The 21209-nt window shown below is 36.1% G+C and overlaps 1 protein-coding gene across 5 annotated transcripts in view; it reads right to left on the bottom strand.

Moving 5' to 3' along the window:
- The window catches only part of CPQ (carboxypeptidase Q), a 619593-nt gene that overhangs the window by 564389 nt on the left and 33995 nt on the right, over nt 1-21209 (bottom strand). For 4 of the 5 annotated variants that reach the window (XR_008536792.2, XM_054656909.2, XM_054656910.2 and 1 more), the window contains exon 2: nt 18146-18205. The exons of the other annotated variant lie outside the window; for it this stretch is intronic. Coding sequence is in view for 3 of the 4 variants with exons in the window: in XM_054656909.2 (XP_054512884.2) it covers nt 18146-18172 (27 nt within the window). In the remaining variant the exon portion in view is untranslated. The remainder of the gene's footprint in view (nt 1-18145; nt 18206-21209) is intronic. 5 annotated transcript variants of the gene reach the window in all.

Below are 21209 nucleotides of genomic sequence, written 5' to 3'. Positions count from 1 at the left end.
TACATATATGCCCCCACACATCAAGGACCCATGGTAGGTCCTTTTCTTCCTTCACCATACTTCACTTCATGCTAACAACCTCACCAAGCTAAGCCTCTGCTGTCTCACCTCATGCAACATCTAGCCAGGAGTGAGAAGCCAGTCTCCTGTTAACACTCCCAGGCTCTTGTCTAGTAGTCCACTTTTCACAGGGCTTTGAAGTAGGCAGGAAGCCCCCATGGGAAAGGGAGGGAAACACAACATTTGGCAAGAAACTCACAAATGTAACAATGTCATCTTCTTTCTCCTCTCTACCCCACATCTTCTTTTATCAATTGGGAAATGATAGGAAAGGCCTTGGGTGACAGTTTAGAGTGATAAGGACAGTTTGGCCACCTCTCACTGATCTCTGGGGCACGTGTCTGACCCCAGTTATTTATAGTTCACTTTAGAATAGGTGTGCTTGATGTCTCTTTGTCCTCAGCTTGGGCCCTCAGTACCATATGTTTCAAAATTTGTTTGAATGCAGTGAATCACAAATATGACACTGTGGTTTATATTATTTTGGGGTTTCAGTTTTAATTTTTGTGGGTACATAGTACGTATATATATATGCGTTACATAAAATATTTTGATAAAGGCATACAATGTGTATAATCACTTCAGGGTAAGTGGAGTATCTATCACCTCAAGCATTTATCCTTTGTGTAACAAGCAATCCAATTATACTCTTTTAGTTATTTTTAAATGTATAATTAAATTATTATTGACTATAGTCACCCTGTTGTACTATCAAATGCTAGGTCTTATTCATGCTTTCTAAACATATTTTTGTAGCAATTAACCATTCTCACTTCCCACCAGCCCCCTACTACCTTTCTCAGCCTCTGGTAACCTTCGTCCCACTCTCTATGTCCATGAATTCAATTGTCTTACTTTTTAACTCCCACAAATAAGTGGAAATAAGTGATGTTTGTCTTTCTGTACCTGGCTTGTTTCACTCAACATAAATGACCTCCACTTCCATCCATGTTGCAAATGAGAGGATCTCATTCTTTTTGTGGTTGAATAGTACTCCATTGTGTACATGTACCACATTTTCTTTATCCATTCATCTGTTGACGGACACTTAGTTTGCCCCCAAATATTGCTTATTGTGAAAAACTGCCGCAACAAACATGGGAGCATAGATATCTCTTCAATATACTGAGTTCCTTCCTTTTGGGTATATAGCTGGCAGTGGGATTGCTGGATCTTATGGTAGCTCTATTTTTAGGTTTTTGAGAAAACTCCAAACTGTTGTCCATAGTGGTTGTACTAATTTACATTCCCACCAATAGTATACAAGGGTTCCCTTTTCTCCACATCCTTGCCAGCATTTGTTATTGCCTGTCTTTTGGACAAAAGCCATTGTAACTGGGGTGAGATGATATCTCACTGTAGTTTTTATTTGCATACTGTGATGATCAGTGATGTTGAGCACCTTTGCATATACTTGTTTGCCTTCTTTTGAGAAATATCTATTCATCTTTTGCCCATTTTTCATAATATTATTTTTTTTTCCTATAGAGCTGTTTGAGCTGCTTACATATTACGGCTATTAATCCCTTGTCAGATGGATAGTTTCCAAATATTTTCTCCCATTCTGTGGATTGTCTCTTCACTTTGTTGTATCCTTTGCTATGCACAAGCATTTTGACTTACTGTGATTCCATCTGTCAATTTTTGCTGTGGTTGCCTGTGCTTGTGGGGTATTACTGAAGAAATATTTGCCCAGTCCAATGTCCTAGAGAGTTTCCCCCAATATTTTCTTATAGTAGTTTCATGGTTTTAGGTCTTAGATTTAAGTCTTTAATCCATTTTGATTTGATTTTTGTATATCATGAAAGATGGGGGTCTAGTTTCATTCTTTTGCATATGGACATCCAGTTTTCCCAGCACCACTTATTGAAGAGACTGTTCTTTCCCCAATATATGTTCTTGGTTCCTCTGCTAAAAATAAATTCACCATAGATGTATAGATTTATTTCTAGGTTCTCTATTTTGTTCCATTGGTCTGTCTGTTTTTATGCCAGTGCCATACTGTTTTGGTTACTATGGCTCAGTAGTATAATTTGAAGTCAGATAATGTGATTCCTCATTTTTTTCCTTTTGTTCAGGATAGCTTTGGCTATTCTGGGCCTTTAGTGGTTCCATATTAATTTTAGGATTGTTTTTTCTATTTCTGTGAAGAAAGTCATTGGTATCATGATAGGGATTGCATTAATTCTGCAGATTGCTTTGGACAGTATGGACATTTTAACAGTATTGATTCTTCCAATCCATGAACATGGAATATCTTTCCATTTTTTGTGTCCTCTTCAATTTCCTTCATCAGCATTTTATCATTTTCATTGTAGAGATCTTTCACTTGTTTGGTTAATTCCTAGGTATTTAATTTTATTTGTAGCTACTGTAAGTGGGATTACTTTTTAAATTTCTTTTCAGATTGTTTGTTGTTGGCATATAGAAATACTACTCATTTTTATATGTTGATTTTGTATCCTGCCACCTTACTGAATTTGTTGAACAGTTCTCATACTTTTTTGGTGGAGTCTTCAGGTTTTTCCAAATATAAGATCACATCATTTCCAAACAAAGATAATTTGACTTCTTCCATTCCAATCTGGATGCCCTTTATTTCTTTCTCTTGTCTAATTGCTCTTGCTAGGACTGTGGAATAACAGTAGTGAAGGTGGGCATCCTTGTCATGTTCTAGATCTTAGAGAAAAGGCTTTCAGATTTTCCTCATCAGTAAGATACTAGCTATAGATCTGTCATATATGGCTTTTATTACATTGAACTATGTTCATTCTATATCCAGTTTTTCAGAGTTTTTATCATGAAGGGATGCTGAATTTTATCAAATACGTTTTCAGCATCAGTTGAAATAACCATATGATTTTTTGTTTTTCAATCTGTTTATATGATGTATCACATGAATTGGTTTGCATATGTTGAGGATACTTGCATCCCTGGGATAAATTCCCCTTGGTCATGATGAATCTTTTTAGTGTATCATTGAATTTAGTTTGCTAATGTTTTGTTAAGAATTTTGGCATCAGTGTTCATTAGGGAGATTGGCCTGTAATTTTTTGTTTTTGTCTTTCAATGTGTCATTGTTTGGTTTTTGTATCAGGGTAATATTGGTCTCATAGAAGGCCAGTTTGGAAGTATTCTTTCCTCCTCTATTTTTTGGACTAGTTTGAGTAGCACTGGCATTAGTTTTTCCTTAAACATTTGTTAGAATTCAGCCATGGAACCATCAAGTCCCAGGCTTTGGTTTGCTGGGAGACTTTCCATTATGGCTTCCATCTCGTTACTTGTTATTGATCTGATTAAGTTTTGGATTCCTCCATAGTTCAATCTTGTGGTTGTTTGTATCTAGAAAGATATCCATTTCTCCTAGGTTTTCAAATTTATTGGCACATATTTGCTCATCACAGCCTCTAATGATCCTTTGAATTTCTGTGGTATTGGTTGTAATGTCTCCTTTTCATCTCTTATTTTATTTATTTGGGTAGACTTTCTTTTTTTCTTAGCCTGACTAAAGTTTGTAAATTTTGTTTATCTTTTCACAAAACCAACTTTTCATTTCATTGATCTTTTGTACTATTTTTTAATTTTAATTTTATTTATTTCTGCTCTGATCTTTATTATTTATTTTCTTCTACTAATTTTGGGTTCAGTTTGCTCTTGCTTTTCTAGTTCTTTTTTTTTTAATTTCTTATTATTATACTTCAAGTTTTAGGGTACATGTGCACAATGTGCAGGTTAGTTACATACGTATACATGTGCCATGCTGGTGCACTGCACCCACTAACTCGTCATCTACCATTAGGTATATCGCCCAATGTTATCCCTCCCCACTCCCCCCACCCCACAACAGTCCCCAGAGTGTGATGTTCCCCTTCCTGTGTCTATGTGATCTCATTGTTCAATTCCCACCTATGAGTGAGAATATGCAGGGTTTGGTTTTTTGTTCTTGCGATAGTTTACTGAGAATGATGATTTCCAATTTCATCCATGTCCCTACAAAGGACATAAACTCATTATTTTTTATGGCTGCATAGTATTCCATGATGTATATGTGCCACATTTTCTTAATCCAGTCTATCATTGTTGGACATTTGGGTTGGTTCCAAGTCTTTGCTATTGTGAATAATGCTGCAATAAACATATGTGTGCATGTGTCTTTATAGCAGCATGATTTATAGTCCTTTGGGTATATACCCAGTAATGAGATGGCTGGGTCAAATGGTATCTCTAGTTCTAGATCCCTGAGGAATCGCCACACTGACTTCCACAATGGTTGAACTAGTTTACAGTCCCACCAACAGTGTAAAAGTGTTCCTATTTCTCCACATCCTCTCCGGCACCTGTTGGTTCCTGACTTTTTAATGATCGCCATTCTAACTGGTGTGAGATGGTGTCTCATTGTGGTTTTGATTTGCATTTCTCTGATGGCCAGTGATGGTGAGCATTTTTTCATGTGTTTTTTGGCTGCATAAATGTCTTCCTTTGAGAAGTGTCTGTTCATGTCCTTTGCCCACTTTTTGATGGGGTTGTTTTTTTCTTGTAAATTTGTTTGAGTTCATTGTAGATTCTGGATGTTAGCCCTTTGTCAGAAGAGTAGGTTGCGAAAATTTTCTCCCATGTTGTAGGTTGCCTGTTCACTCTGATGGTAGTTTCTTTTGCTGTGCAGAAGCTCTTTAGTTTAATTAGATCCCATTTGTCAATTTTGGCTTTGGTTGCCATTGCTTTTGGTGTTTTAGACATGAAGTCCTTGCCCATGCCTATGTCCTCAATGGTAATGCCTAGGTTTTCTTCTAGGGTTTTTATGGTTTTAGGTCTAACGTTTAAGTCTTTAATCCATCTTGAATTAATTTTTGTATAAGGTGTAAGGAAGGGATCCAGTTTCAGCTTTCTACATATGGCTAGCCAGTTTTCCCAGCACCATGTATTAAATAGGGAATCCTTTCCCCATTGCTTGTTTTTCTCAGGTTTGTCAAAGATCAGATAGTTGTAGATATGTGGCATTATTTCTGAGGGCTCTGTTCTGTTCCATTGATCTATATCTCTGTTTTGGTACCAGTACCATGCTGTTTTGGTTACTGTAGCCTTGTAGTATAGTTTGAAGTCAGGTAGTGTGATGCCTCCAGCTTTGTTCTTTTGGCTCAGGATTGACTTGGCGATGCGGGCTCTTTTCTGGTTCCATATGAACTTTAAAGTAGTAATTTACAGATTCAATGCCATCCTCATCAAGCTACCAGTGACTTTCTTCACAGAATTGGAAAAAACTGCTTTTCTAGTTCTTTAAGATACACCATTAGTTTGTTTATTTGAAGTTTTTCCTCTTTTTTATGTAGCTGCTTATACATATAAATTTCCTCTTAGTACTGCTTTCACTGTATCCTATAGGTTTTGGTATGTTGTGTTTCCATTATTATTTGCTTCAATTTTTTTTTAATTTCCTAATTTCTTCAATGACCAGTGGGTCACATTGTTTAACTTCTGTGTGTTTGTAGTTTCCAAAGTTCCTCTTGTTATTGACTTCTAGTTTTATTCCACTGTAGTCAGAGAAGATATTTGACATAATTTCTGTTCTTTCAAAGGTTTTAAGACTTGTCTTGTGGCCTAACATATAGTCTATCCTTATGAATGAGCCATATGCTGAGGAGAAGAATGTGTCTTATCCAGCCATTGGATAAAATGTTCTGTAAATATCTATTAGGTCCATTTGATCTACTGTGCAGATTAAGTCTGATATTTCTTTATTGTGTTTCCAGCAGGTAACAGATAATTGGGTCTTTTTTTTTTTAAACCATTCAGTTACTCCATGTCCTTTGATTGGAGAGTTCTGTCCATTTACATTAAATGTTATTACTGATAAGTAAGGTCTTATGCCTGCCATTTTATTATTTGTTTTCTGGTTGTTTTGTGGTCTTCTCTTCCTTCCTCCCTTCTTTCCTTTCTGTCTTCCTTTTTGTGAAGGTCATTTTATCTGGTGCTATGTTTTAATTTTTTGCTTTTTAATTTTAGTGTATTTGTTTATGTTTCTTGATTTGAGGTTACCATGAGGCTTGCAAATACCATCTTATAACCCATTATTTTAAACTGGTGACTTAACACTGCATTAACAAACTAACAAGCAAGCAAAAAGAGAACTCTACACTTTTACTTCATCTCCCTGCTTCTAACTTTTTATTGTTCTATTTATATCTTATTGTATTGCCTACATCTTGAAGAGTTGCAGTTTATTATTTTTCATCACCTCATGTTTTCATCTTTCTACTTAAGATATGGGTAATTTACAAACCACAATTACAGTGTTATAATATTCCATTTTTTTCTGTGTACTTACTATAACCAGTGAGTCCTTTGCCTTCAGATGATTTCTTATTCCTCATTAACATCCTTTTCTTTCTGATTGAAGAATTCCCTTTAACATTTCTTGTAGGACAGGTCTGATGTTGATGAAATCCCTCAGCCTTTTTTTTTGTCTGGAAAAGTCTTTATGTCTCCTTCATGATTGAAGAATATTTTTGCTGGATATACTATTCCATGGTAAAAGATTTTTTCTTTTGGCACTTTTAATATGTCATGCCACTCTCTCCTGGCCTGTAAAGTTTTCACTGAAGTCTGCTGCCAGATGTATTGGAGATCCATTGTATGTTATTTGTTTCTTTTTTCTTGCTTTTAGGATCCTTTCTTTATACTTGACCTTTGGGAGATTGACTATTAAATGCCTTGAGGTAGTCTTCTTTGGGTTAAACCTTGGTGTTCTATAACCTTCTTGTACTTGAATATTGATATCTTTCTCTAGGTTTGGAAAGTTCTCTGTTATTATCTCTTTCAATGAATTTTCTACCCTACTCTCTCTCTCTCTCTCTCTCCCCCCTCCCTACCCTTCCTCCTTTCTAAGGCTAATAACTCTTGGATTTGCACTTCTGAGGCCATTTTCTAGATCCTGTAGGCACGCTTCAATCTTTTTTATTCTTTCTTCGTCTACTTTGCGTATTTTCAAAATGCCTGTCTTCAAGCTCACTAATTCTTTCTTCTGCTTGATCTATTCTTGCTGTTAAGATACTCTAATGCATTCTTCAGAGTGTCAATTGCCTTTTTGGACTCCAGAATTTCTGCTTGATTCTTTTTAATTATTTCAATCTCTTTGTTAAGTTTATCTGATAGGATTCTGAATTCCTTATCAATGAATTTCTTTGAGTTTCCTCAACACAGCTATTTTGAATTTTCTGAAAGGTCACCTATCTCTGTATCTCCAGAATTGGTCCCTGGCACCTTATTGAGTTCATTTGGTGAGATCATGTTTTCTGGACCGTCTTGATCCTTGTGAATGTTCATTGGTCTCTGGCTGTTGAAGAATTGAATATTTATTGTTGTCTTTGCAGCCTGGACTTATTTGTACCTGTCCTTCTTAGGAAGGCTTTTCAAGTATTTGAAAGGACTTGGGTGTTGTGGTCTAAGTTTTTGGTCATTGCAGCTGTATCTGCATTAGGGGACACCTAAAGCTTAGTACAACTGTGGCTCCTGTGGACTTGTAGAGTTATCGCCTTGGTGGTCTTGGATAAGATCCGGAAGAATTCTCTGGATTACCAGGAAGACTCTTGCTCTGTTTCCTTACTTTCTCTCAAACAAACAGAGTCTGTCTATGCTGAGCTGCCTGGAGCTGGGAGAGGGGTGACACAAGCAACCCTGCAGTCACCAACACTGGGACTGTGCTGGGTCAGACCTGAAGCCAGCATAGCACTGGGTCTCACCCAAGGCCCGCTGTAACTACCTGACCACTGCCTATGTTTGCTTAATGCCCTAGGGTTCAATAATTATTACGAACCACAACTTTATTCACAATAGTTCTATTACACACCTACAAGCAAGGTACAATCTTTCACTTCTACTGAAAGCCTACTGTAATTCAGCAGGATCAGACCACTCACTTGGTGTCTCAAGCTTGTCTTAGGTACACTCTTGCACTTACCAATATCACTCTCCTTTCTAGAATACCCTTTCTCAATCATATTCCACCCAATTTTAACATTCAACTCAAGATTCATTTTCCAGAGACAACTCCAACCAGAGAGACCTTACTGCTTTCCAGAACCGTATGACTTATTAATAGTATTATTGTCTTATTTAATTATATGTAATTGTATGTTTTGATAATGCCCAGCGTGTTCAGTGATTTCCAAAAGAAATACACTCAACCTATTTTCACTGTTATTTATATGGTTTTGGACATATTTTAGAGTAATGAGGAAGGGTCAGAGTGCACAGAACAGCATTTTACATGGAAATCCCCATTAGGCTTGCCTCTACCGAAAAGCCACTTCTCATACCAGCATCAAAGAAACCTGAGGACTAGCTGGGCTTTGGAGGCTAACTTCTACCCAAGCTTATCAAAGTATCATATCAAGAACATATTTCCCAGCAATGGAATTCTCACACCAGTTACCAAAATGACTCCGCTTTATTTTTTGTTTTAACTTATATTATTGTCCAAATGTAGATCTTGAGTCCTCAAGTAAATTATAAACATTTTAAGGAAAAGATAGTCAATACTCTGAAACCCCCAGAACAGTGTTACTCACAAAGACATTGCTATATATACAACTGTTAAATGTATGAAGAGAGATGACACAGAAACACTAGTGGAGTGGGTTGAGTAATGGTCCCCCAAAATATACATCCATGTCCTAACCCCTAGTACTTTTGATGAGTATAACCTTATTCAAAAAAAGGGACTTTACAGATATAATTAAGTTAAAGATCTTGAGATGAGATCATCCTGGATGGGCCCTAAATTCAATGATAAGTATCCTTATAAGAGACAGAAGAGAAGACAGAACATAAGGAAGAAAGCTATATAAAGACTGAGGCAGAGATTAGAGTTATGCAGCAACAAGCCAAGAAACATCTGGAGCCACTAGAACCTGGAAGAGGCAAGGAAGAATTCTTCCCCTAGAACCTCTGAAGGAACAGCATCCCTGCTGTTACCTTCATTTAGAACTTCAGCTTTTCAGAACTGTGAAAGAATAAATATCTGTTCTTTTAAGCCACTGGTTTTATCGTAAATTGTTAAAGCAGCCCTAGGAAACTAATACAACCAACTACTGTACATTTATTCTTCCATTCAGAAAATATCCCCCAGGAGGCTCTTGTGTCTAGGCATTTCATATACATGAAGATGTCTCACACATGGATATTGCCTTGGAAAAACTTATATTCCTAAAGAAAATCTGGTTACCTCTTGGATTTGGGTTGCCAGTTGCTAGCAGGGCATTTTACTTTGTTTTTCATAAAAGACCATAGATGTAGTCATATTTTCATGAAATGGGAACAGGAAGCCATAATGTGGCCCTAAAGTCATAGGTGAGGAAAGGACTCTAGGCCAGCCTTTTCTAATTCCTGCAATTATCAGGACAGACTATGAGAATCTAAAGAAGTGAACAATCATAGCACTCAAAAGCGGCAGACACACATCATTTTCCCTGCACTGGGCATGTAAACTTTGTATCACAGCTCAAACGGAGTTGCAAGAAGATGTCAAAAGAAACTACATATGGCTACAGCAGAAAACAATCTTCCAAAGTAAGCATCACATCCTAACAGAAAAACTAACAATCCCTTGTTAGGAATAATGATAGTAGTTGCATAACTTGGCAATATATTTCCTGGACACAACTTGGCACTAAAGAAAGCAAGTAACTGAGACTGAATAACAAATCACATGTATAAGCCATATTTTCAGAAATCTGTCTGAAGGCAAGGCAATGGGGAAGAGAGTAAAAGCTAAATTTAAAAAAATACTCACTAAATCATAAGGACAATTGTTATTAGCCTAGAACACAATGGGGTGCCCCTCTCACACAAACCTTTTACAGGTAGCTGATCCAGAAAAAATGTGCCTCAGTTACAGATGATTATTTTTTAAAAGGAATAACTTGCATAAGAGCACAAAAGGAGAAAATAGGGAACAGAGGAAAGTGGCATCCAAAAAATATTGCCACAGAACAGATAAAAATTGTGACCAAATATAATGATATAAACAAAAAAATAAGCACATATCTCTATAAATTAAAAATGCAAACTAAGTATACAAGAGCCCAAGTAAAATAAGGCAAGGCAATACAAGGAGATGATACTTGGACTGGCAGAGTTCATAAACAGGAGAGAAAAATAAAACCATCAGAGAAATGAAGGTCATATTGGAGACAATCCAAACAGAGTAAATGCTGCTGAAAACAAAGTAAGAATTATGAAGGACGCAAATTTAAAAAGTGATCAGAATAAAATGTAAATAACCAAGTTAAAAAGGATTACAGCAAAAGTAAAATTTTTTAATGATTATAGAAAAAAGGATATATACAGAAAATGGAAATCAATTACACTTGATCTTAGCCAAAAGGCCAGGAAGAGAGAGAAAATGGAAATCAAGCATATGTACAACTAGTGTCCCCAAAAAGTGTAATCAAAACAATGGAAGGAACAGGTTTCAATACATAATTTTTTCCCATCTAGAGAAAAGTCCTCAAGGAAATAAGAAAAAATTTTATATCTAATCGAACTGTTGCTGAAGTACAATGACTGCTGACAAACTTTTTTTAACATGCAATAATCCACAGAATTTGGTTCCCTTCTTCCCTTTTTCCATTTCTGGAAGAAATTGCTAGTGCATTAACTTCAGTCAATCAAGAAATGCATGATAAATCTCTGGCAAAATGACTAATAGTTGTACTGAATTCTCTATAACGAAGACCAAAACAAATACATTATGGTTACAGGATAGAATGAATAGGTTAGAAGCCCTGACATGTAACAATGTGTAATTAACAAAACTTGACACAGCAAGGGGGCAAGAAAATTAGTGGCAGTATATTTCTGCTGATTTCTTCATTTTATAGAGACAGAGGTAGCAGACACCACTGGAGACCTACACAAATTTATCCTTTTCTGCTTCTGTATTGTAGAACTAGGAGGTTCTCCTCAGCTCCACAGAATGATTTGTGATTAGCATAAGCTAGTCTTGGGAAATCTATTTCTCTTAACATTGGCTGGTTTTAGCATGAACATGTGATTCAATTCTGTCCAATGAGTCATGAGCAGACATTTGTTTCTCAGTTCTTATGAAGAAATTTGAGAAGATAAACAGCATTTTTCTCTGTCTCTTACGCTGCTATAGGATAAATTCATGCCTATAAATGTAACCAAGAAGAAACAACAATGAGGTTAAGAGCCTACATGCTGAGAATGGTCAAGAAAAATATGGAAAAACTGGATTCTAAAAACATTGTTGAGATACTAGAACTATCCTACTTCTGGACTTATTAACATTATTATTAAGGTAGCAATTGTCTTAATTGATTAAGCAACCACTAGATGGCTTTTCAGTTATTTATCAATGAAAATATTCTAATTGATATACTAGCAATCAAAAGAGATCATTTAAAACTGGTAAGTCAAGCAACAGAATTACAGTACATTGAAATATAAAGAGGCATACATGAAGAAATATAGTACCGTCAATTTTGCAGTAGGAGTAGAAGGAAGAAAATGGAAATTGCCAAGTTCATCTATGCTAATAATAGGAAATAGAGAGTCACATAAAGATATAATTATAAAGTAACTGGTAGCATAAAATTACAAATCTTCCAAATCAGAAAATACACACACGCCCCACAAAGCAGAAATAGTCCATACTGTGAACAAAGTGTGATAAGATATAATGACAGAATTAAAAGTAAGCACTTATTTCTACAACTACACATGGCCTAAACATACTCATTAAAAGAAAAATGAGGTGGGCCTCAAAGCAAAATCCAAATATCTGCTGCACACAAGAATACAACAAATAAATAAGTAACCAAGAAGGGTTGAAAATAAAAGGAAAGGCAAAGATTACAACAGGCAAGAGCAAGTAAAAAGAAAATAACGTTCATGGTATTAATATCAGATGGGTTTTAATGCAGCATAGTATATGTTCAATGAAAAAAGATAAACACCTTGTAATGCTAAAGGGCACAATACAAAATGTAGATTAAATGTTATGACTATCTAATTACCCAGTAATACAGAAGCAATATCAATAAAGAAAAACCTACAGAAAACAGAAGTCTTAAATTAGAAAATAAAATCTCAGCAATAGGAAACTTTCTTTTCTCTCAGGACATGACAGAATAAGCAAAAAAAAATTTTTTTCAGAATATAGAAAACCTAAATAAAATTAAGTGATATACAGTACTCTAAAAACAGAGACTACACCTTCTTTCCAAGTTTCCATGGAACATTCACAAAACTGACCATTTGCAAACAAAAAAAAAACTTCGACAGTTTTCAAAAAGGAGAAACAATGTATACATCTGTGCTCATAATGTAATAAAACTTAAAAATAACAAACCCAGAAAATGAAAATAATCTACTATCAGGATATTTTTAAATTCTGTTAAGTTTTGCATCAAATATAAAATCAAAACTGAAATTATAGGATATCTGGGAAATAACAATCGAAGAAAGAACAATATACAATTATCTAGGTGATATAGCTGAAATATTAATAAACAAGAAAGAATGAAAGAGATAATATAAGCACTCAAGAAGTTAGAATAAAATGAAAAACAGGAAAATAGAAAAAAAGAAATTAATAAACATAAAAAGTGAAATAATGAATTAGAAAAATGGCATGTGGCCAGGTGCAGTGGCTCACACCTGTAATCCCAGCACTTTGGGAGGCCGAGGCAGGCAGATCATGAGGCGAAGTTCGAGACCAGCCTGGTCAATATGGAGAAACCCCATCTCTACTAAAAATACAAAAATTAGCCAGGAGTGGTGGTGTGCATCTGTAATCCCAGCTACTCAGGAGACTGAGGCAGGAGAATCACTTTAATCTATGAGGCGGAGGTTGCGATGAGCTAAGATCGCACCATTGCACTCCAGCCTGGGTGACAAAGCAAGACTCTGTCTCAAAAAAAGAAAAAGAAAAAGAAAAAAAGAAAAGAAGAGAAGAGAAGAGAAAAGAAAGAAAAGAAAAGAAAAGAAAAGAAAAATGGAATGTGAAAGAATAAGTAAACCCAACAGATGTTTCATGGGTGGAGGAGGAGAAATAACACGAAACAAAACCTTTAACTTGCCAAAACATTTTTAATTATAAGGATAGAAAATACAAATACAAAGAACAAGAAACAATGAGGAAGATCCCAGAAACGAAAAAAATTAAAAGACTCCTATAACACCAGTTTGATCAATTCAGTGTGAGTAAATTTGAGAATTAAGATGCTTTTCTAAGAAATCACACCCCAGATAAATTTGAAAATCTAACATATCACTATCTGTTTTAAAAGGAGGACAAATTGTCAATTTACTCCCAACAAAATAGTTCAACACATAGTTGGTTTCACTAGCGGAATACTGACAAATTTTTAAGAAACACCTAACTTTAATGCCATTCAAAGTGTTGTAGAGCATAGGAAAAACAAAAGAAAATCTTCAAATGTATATTTATAACATATAAATCCACAATAAAAAGCACAGAAAAAAATAAAAATATAGCCTAAACTCACTTGTGAATATCATGAAAAAAGACCCTAAGTGAGTATTTGCAAATAGAATCCAGGATCACATTAAAGTATAATATACCATTACTAAGTGGTGCTTATGCCCCAAATAAAAGAATAATGTATAACAATAAATCTATTAATATAATTTACCATGTTAATAATAAAAAGAGAAAACTAAAATACCATCTCAATAAATTATGAAAAGGCTTTTGATAAAATTCAACGTTATTTTTGACAAAAATCTTTATCATGTACTATACTAAGAAAAGAGGGTTTCCTCTCTTAATATGACAAAATATCTCTGTTGCATCTCAAAAGCCAGCATGTCATGCTTAATGAAAACTCTATTAGTATTCTTATTAACAATAAGTTGAAGACAAGAGTGTCTACTATGACCACCATTAATTTTTTGGAGGTCCTGAATAACATAACTAGACAGTAAAATGCAGGTAAAATTTTAAGAGATAAAACTAAAATATCATTATTTGCAAACTATATGATTATTTACCTGGACAGCACAAGAGAATCAACTGGAAAACTATAAATAATGACAGAATTCAGTTAAGTGAATGAATACAAAAATAATATTGTGACACCACTACTTTTCATACATACGAACAACGCAAATAGGAGATCCAAAGTAAGAATAGATTGCATTAAAAGTAGCAACCAAAATTATAGAGTAACTAGAAAAATGTATAACAAGAAATATGTGAATAAAACTTTTAATGTTACTGATGGACCCACAAGAATTAAATAAATGGAAAAGTGAGGGATATTGATGGATAAGAAAACTCTAAATGTTAAAGATGTCAGTTCTACCTGACTTATTCTATAAATTTAATATGTTCACACATATTCACACACACACAATTAACACTATTTGAAACAAAAGAAATTGATTTGATTCTGAAGTTCACAGGAAAAATAAGAATAACAAGAAACATTCTGAAAAAGAACGCAAATGATCGGGATTAGCAATGCAAGATATAAAAACCTATTGTAAAGCTATTATTTAAAATGGTGAGTTGCTGGTTTGTAAACAGAAAAATAGATCAATGAAACAGAACAGAGAACCCAGAAATAGACACAAATATAGTTAGAAAATTTTAATGTGATAAGTATATTTGAATCCCATGGGAAAAAATGAACTTCAAAAAGTGATATAAAAACAAAAAAACCTTGATAACTAATTGAAGAAAAATTAAGCTAGATATATATAACACACCTTACACCAAAATAAATCTGAGACAGATTAAAGATTTAAACATAAGAACCCTTAAAGTACCATTAAAAAATGAGATGGTTTATAAAAAAGATCTCAGAGCAATAAAGATTTTCTAATTCTGTCAAAAAACTCAGAACCCATTAAAATTGAGAAATTTGACTAATAAAAATAGAAATAAAAAGTATTTCATAACAAAAAATCAAAACACAAATGCCTAGAAAATTAAGAAAATATTTATAAATCATAAAACACTGAGCTAACTCTGTTTTTTGTTTTTTGTTTTTTTGTTGTTTGTTTGTTTTTGAGATGGAGTTTCACTCTATCACCCCAGGCTGGAATGCAGTGGCATGAGCTCAGCTCACTGCAACCTCCACCTCCCGGGTTCAAGTGATTCTCCTGCCTCAGCCTCCCAAGTAGCTAGGACTACAGGCAAGCGCCACCATGCCTGGCTAATTTTTGTATTTTTTTTTTTAGTAGAGATGGGGTTTTACCATGTTGACCAGGCTGGTCTCGAACTCCAGACCTTGTGATACACCCACCTCAGCCTCCCAAAGTGCTGGGAGACAGGCGTGAGCCACCACATCTGGCCAACACTGAGCTAACTCTTAAATCAATCTGCTCCACCTGCTGTTGCTGGTACCTCCCCACACTATCAGGGGGCCTGAGGACAGGCTCACTTTCCCTGCTGCTGGTATCTGTGCACATAATCCAAGAACCTGGAAATCAACCCATCCCTCTTGCTGCCACTGGCACCCACATGTTCCATCCAGGGGCCTGAAGACAGGGCCACCCTATCCGCTGCCACCACTGATGGCACCCAAGTACATCATCTGGGGCCTAAAGACAAGCCGATCCCACCCACCACCATGATTGCTTGCACCCGAGCATACTGTGTGGGGGTCTAAGGATCAGTCCTCACCGTACCTGCCACAGCTAACACCTGCATCCACCATCAGGGACTTGAGGACAGGCATGCCTCACCAACACCACTGGTACCCAAGGACCAGCCTGCATGGCATGCCCATCTCCAGCAAAGCCTCACCACAACATCCATTAACAACTGCAGTCTAAGCCACTGAGGAACTCAGAGAAAACACTGATGCTAATTACAGCCAAAGAAATCATGCAGACTATACTACCGTGCCCAACCAGAATCAAAACCAAAGCACTTTACCCAACCAACACTATAGATTATCTACAGGAAAAAGTCTTTCTCCATGAAAGCCAATGCATAAAATCAGAAGCAATTGTTATGTCAGATGCACTGAAATCAATGTAAGGATACAAAAAACACAAAAAGCAAAGAAACATGACACTTCAAAAGAAACACAATAATTATCCAGTAAGAGATCCCAAAGTAAAGGAAATTTATAAAATGCCTAAAAAAGAATTCCAGAGAATAATATTACAGAAACACAGTGAGATACAAGAGAACACAGATAAATAATACAGAGAAATCAAAAATAATTCATGAGCTGAATGATAAATACCAGAGACAGATATCCAAAGAGAACAAAACCAAAGGCCTGGAACTGATGAATTCAATAAATGAAATAAAAAATACAATCAAGAGCTTCTACAATAGAGTACACCAAGCAGAGAAAAGAACTGCTAAACATGAAGACAGGTTTTTTTTTTAATAACTCAGTCAGACAAAAGAGAAAAGAAAAAAATAGAAAAAATGGATTTAAAAGAATGAAGGAAGCCTAGATAATATATGGGACACCATAAAAAGAAAAAAATTCTAATTCTGGCAGTTCCAGAAGGGCAAGAGATAGGTAACAACATAGAAAACCTGTTTAACAGAATAATACTTAAAAACTTCCCAAATCTTGCAAGAGATTTAGGCATCCAGGTACAAGAAGCACAAAAACTCACAAATAGACATAATCCAAAAAGGTCTTCTCTAAATTACATTATAAGCAAACTGCCAAAAGCCAAAGACAAAGAGAGAATTCTAAAAACAGAAAAAGTGCCAAGTCATATACAAGGGGATTATCATATACAAGTCTGATTAGGACTAACAGTAAATTTCTCAGCAAAAAATTACAGTCCAGAAGAGAATGGAATGATATATTCAAAGTGCCAAAAGAAAAAACCCTGCCATCTAAGAATACCATACCTAGCAAATCTGTCCTTCAGAAATGAAAGAAATAAAGTATTTCCCAGACAATCAAAAACAGGGAATTCATCACCACTAGATCAGCCCTGCAGGAAATACTTAACGGAATCCTACATCTGAAAGCAAATGGATAATCTCTACCATCATAAAAACACATGAAAGTATAAAAGTAAGATACACAAATGAGAAAGACAAAGAAGTGAAACATTACCGCTAAAGAAAACCACTAAACCACAATGATAAAAAATAAAAAAGAAGGAAGAAAGAGACAAATGATATATAAAACAACCAAAAATCATATTACAAAGTGACAGGAATATTTCCTCATTTATCAATAATAACCTTGAATGTAAACAGATTAAAGTCTTCACTTAAAAGATATAATCAAGCTGAATGGATAAAAAGCATGACCCAATTTTATGCTGTCTCCAAGAAACTCATCTCATCTGTAAGGACACATATAGAATGAAAGTAAAGGGATGGAAAAATATATTCCATGCAAATGAAACCAAAAGCAAGCAGGAATAGTGATAGTTATATCAGATAAAACAGACTTTAAGTTAAAACCTGTAAAAAGAGACAAAGAAAGTCATTATATAATGATGAAGGGATCAATTCAGAAAGAGAATATAACAATTCCAAACATACATGCACCCAACAGCAGAGCACCTAGATATATAAAACAAATATTATCAGATATAAAGGGAGAGACAGACTCCAGTACAACAATAGTTGGTGTATTAGCCCATTTTCATGCTGCTGATAAAGACATACCCAAGACTAGGCAACTTACAAAAGAAAGATGCTTAATGGCCTTACAGTTCCACATGGCTGGGAGGCCTCACCATCATGGCAGAAGGCAAGGAGAAGCAAGTCACGTTTTACGTGGATGGCAGCAGGCCAAGAGAGAGAGCTTGTATAGGGAAACTTCTCTTTTTAAAACCATCAGATCTTACTCACTATCACGAGTGAGTAAGTGAGACTTACTATCACAAGAATAGCACAAGAAAAATCCACTCTCATGATTCAATTACCTCCCACTGGGTCCCCCCGACAACACATGAGAATTCAACATGAGATTTGGGTGGGGAACACAGCCAAACCATATCATTCTGCCCTGGCCCCTCCCAAATCTCATGTCCTCATATTTCAAAACAAATCATGCCTTCCCAACAGTCCCCCAAAATCTTAACTCATTTCAGCATTTACCCAAAATTCCGTAGTCCAAAGTTTCATCTTAGTGAAGGCAAGTCCTTTTCACCTATGAGCCTGTAAAATCAAAAGCAAGTTAGTTACTTCCTAGATACAATGGGGGTACAAGCATTGGGTAAATACAGTCATTCCAAATGGGAGACATTGGCCAAAACAAAGAAGCTGCAGGCCCCATGCAAGTCCGAAATCCAGCAGGGCATTCCAAAATGGTGCCCTTTGACTCCATGTCTCACATCCAGGTCATACTGATGTAAGAAGTGGGCTCCCATGGCCTTGGGCAGCTCTGCCTCTGTGGCTTTGCAGGGTATAGTCCCCCTCCTGGCTGCTTTCATGGGCTGGCATCGAGTGTCTGCAGCTTTTCCAGGTGCATGGTGCAAGCTATCAGTGGATCTATCAGTCTGGAGGATGGTGGTCCTCTTCTCACAGCTAAACTAGACGATGCTGAAGTAGGGTTTCTGTGTTGGGTTCCAACCCCACATTTTTTTCCGCACTGCCGTGGCAGAAGTTCTCTATGACAGCCTCACCCCTGTAGCAAACTTCTGCCTGTGCAGCCAGGCATTTCCATACATCCTCTGAAATCTAGGAAGAGGTCCCCGAACCTCAGTTCTTGACTTCTGTGTACCTACAGACTCAACACTATGTGGAAGATGCCAAGGCTTGGGGCTTTCACCCTGCGAAGCAACAGCCCAAGCTGTACCTTGGCCCCTTTTAGCCATGGCTGGAGCTGCTGAAATGCAGGGTACCAAGTCCCTAGGCTGCACAGAGCAGAGGGACCTGGGCCTGGCCAAAAAAAACATCTTTTCCTCCTAGGCCTCTGGTCCTGTGATGGGAGGGGCTGCCATGAAGACTTCTGACCTGCCCTGGAGTCATTTTCTCCATTGTTTTGGGGATTAACATTAGGATCCTCATTATTTATGTAAATTTCTACAGCCAGCTTGAATTTCTCCTCAGAAAATGAGATTATCTTTTCTATTGCATTGTCAGGCTGCAAAATTTCCAAACTTTTATGCTCTGTTTCCCTTTTAAAACTGAATGCCTTTAACAGCACTGAAGTCACTTCTTGAATGTTTTGCTGCTTAGAAATTTCTTCTACTAGATACCCTAAATCATCTCTTTCAAGTTCAAAGTTCCACAGATCTCTCGGGCAGGGGCAAAATGCCACCAGTCTCTTTTCTAAAACATAACCTTTGCTTCAGTTCCCAACAAGTTCCTCATCTCCATCCAAGACCACCTCAGTCGGGATTTCATTGTCCATATCATTATCAGCATTTTGGTCAAGGCTATTCAACAAGTCTCTAGGGAGTTCCACACTTTCCCACACTTTCCTATCTTCTTCTGAGCCCTCTAAACTGTTCCAATCTCTGCATGTTACCCAGTCCCAAAGCCGCTTCCACATTTTGGGGTATCTTTTCATCAGCACCCCACTCCTGGTACCAATTTACTGTAATTAGTCTGTTTTCACGCTGCTGATAAGGATATACCCAAGACTGGAAAATTTACAAAAGAAAGAGGTTTAATGGACTTACAGTTACACAGGGCTGGGAGGCCTCATAATAATGGTGGAAAGGAAGGAGGAGCAAGTCATGTCTTACATGGATGGCAGCAGGCAAAGAGCTTGTGTAGGGAAACTCCTGTTTTTAAAACCATAAGATCCCATGAGACTTATTCACTATCATGAGAATAGCATGAGAAAGACAAGCCCCCATGATTCAATTACCTCCCACTGAGTCCCTCCCACAACACGTGTGAATTCAAGATGAGATTTGGGTGGGGACACAGCCAAACCATATCAGTTGGGAATTTCAACAATGAATTAAAACTATATATCAGTAACAAGAGGAACTTTGGAAACTGTACAAATATATGAAGGTTAAACCACATGCCCCTGAATGACTATTGCATCAGTGAGGAAATAAAGTAGGAAATTAAAATATTTCTGGAAACAAATGAAGATGTGAATACAACATACCAGAACCTATGGGATACAGCAAAAGCAGTGCCAAGAGGGAAGTTTATAGCAATAAATGCTTACCTCAAAAAAGTAGAAAGATTTCAAGTAAACAACTTAATGATGTATTTCAGGGAACTAGAAAAGCAAGAACAAATCAAACCTAATATTAACAGAAGGAAAGAAGTAATAACATTAGAACAAAACTAAAGGAAATCAAGACTTGAAAAAGTACAAAGGATCGATGAAATGAAAACTTGGTTTTTGAAAATATAAGTAAAATTGACAAACTGCTAGCTATAGTAACCAAGAAAAAGAAAGAAAAGATTCAAGTAAATAAAATCAGAAACAAAAAAAAAAAGGAGACATTACAACTGGTACCACAGAAATACAAAGAATCACTGGAGACTATTATAAACAGCTATACTTTAACAAATGGAAAAACTTAGAGAAAATGGATAACTCCTGGTCACATAAAACCTACCAAGAATAAGCCAGGAAGAAACAGAAAGCCTGAGCAGAATAAAAATTAGTAATAATCATTAACAAAATGTCTCAAGTTAAGAAAAGACCAGGAGCAGATGGCTTTACTGCTGAATTCTACTAAACTCATGAAGAAGAACTAACAAAAATTATTCTCAAACTATTCAAAAAAATTGGAGAGAGGGAATTATTCCTAATTCATTCTATGAGGCCAAAATTACCCTGAAATCAAAACAAGACAAGGACACACTAAAAAATAAAAAGAAAACTAGAAGCCAATATCCCTGATGAACACAGATGCAAAAATTCTCAACAAAATACTAGCTAACCAAATCCAACAACACATTAAAAAGACAATACACCACAATCAAGTGGAATTTATCCCAGGGATGCAAGGATTGTTCAACACCAACAATAAATATGATACATCACATCAACAGAATGAGGGACAAAGACCATATGAATCATCTCAGTAGACATAGAAAAAGCATTCAGTTCTTCAACAAATGGGAAAACTGAATATCCATGCCGAAGAATGAGAGTAGACCCCTACTACATATACAAAAATAAACTCAAAACAGATTAAATACTAAAACATAAGACCCAAAAGTATAAAACTACTAGAAGAAT

Source organism: Pan troglodytes, chromosome 7 (genome assembly GCF_028858775.2).
Source record: "Pan troglodytes isolate AG18354 chromosome 7, NHGRI_mPanTro3-v2.0_pri, whole genome shotgun sequence".
Taxonomy (NCBI): domain Eukaryota; kingdom Metazoa; phylum Chordata; class Mammalia; order Primates; family Hominidae; genus Pan; species Pan troglodytes.
This window is presented reverse-complemented; position numbering and strand designations above follow the sequence as displayed.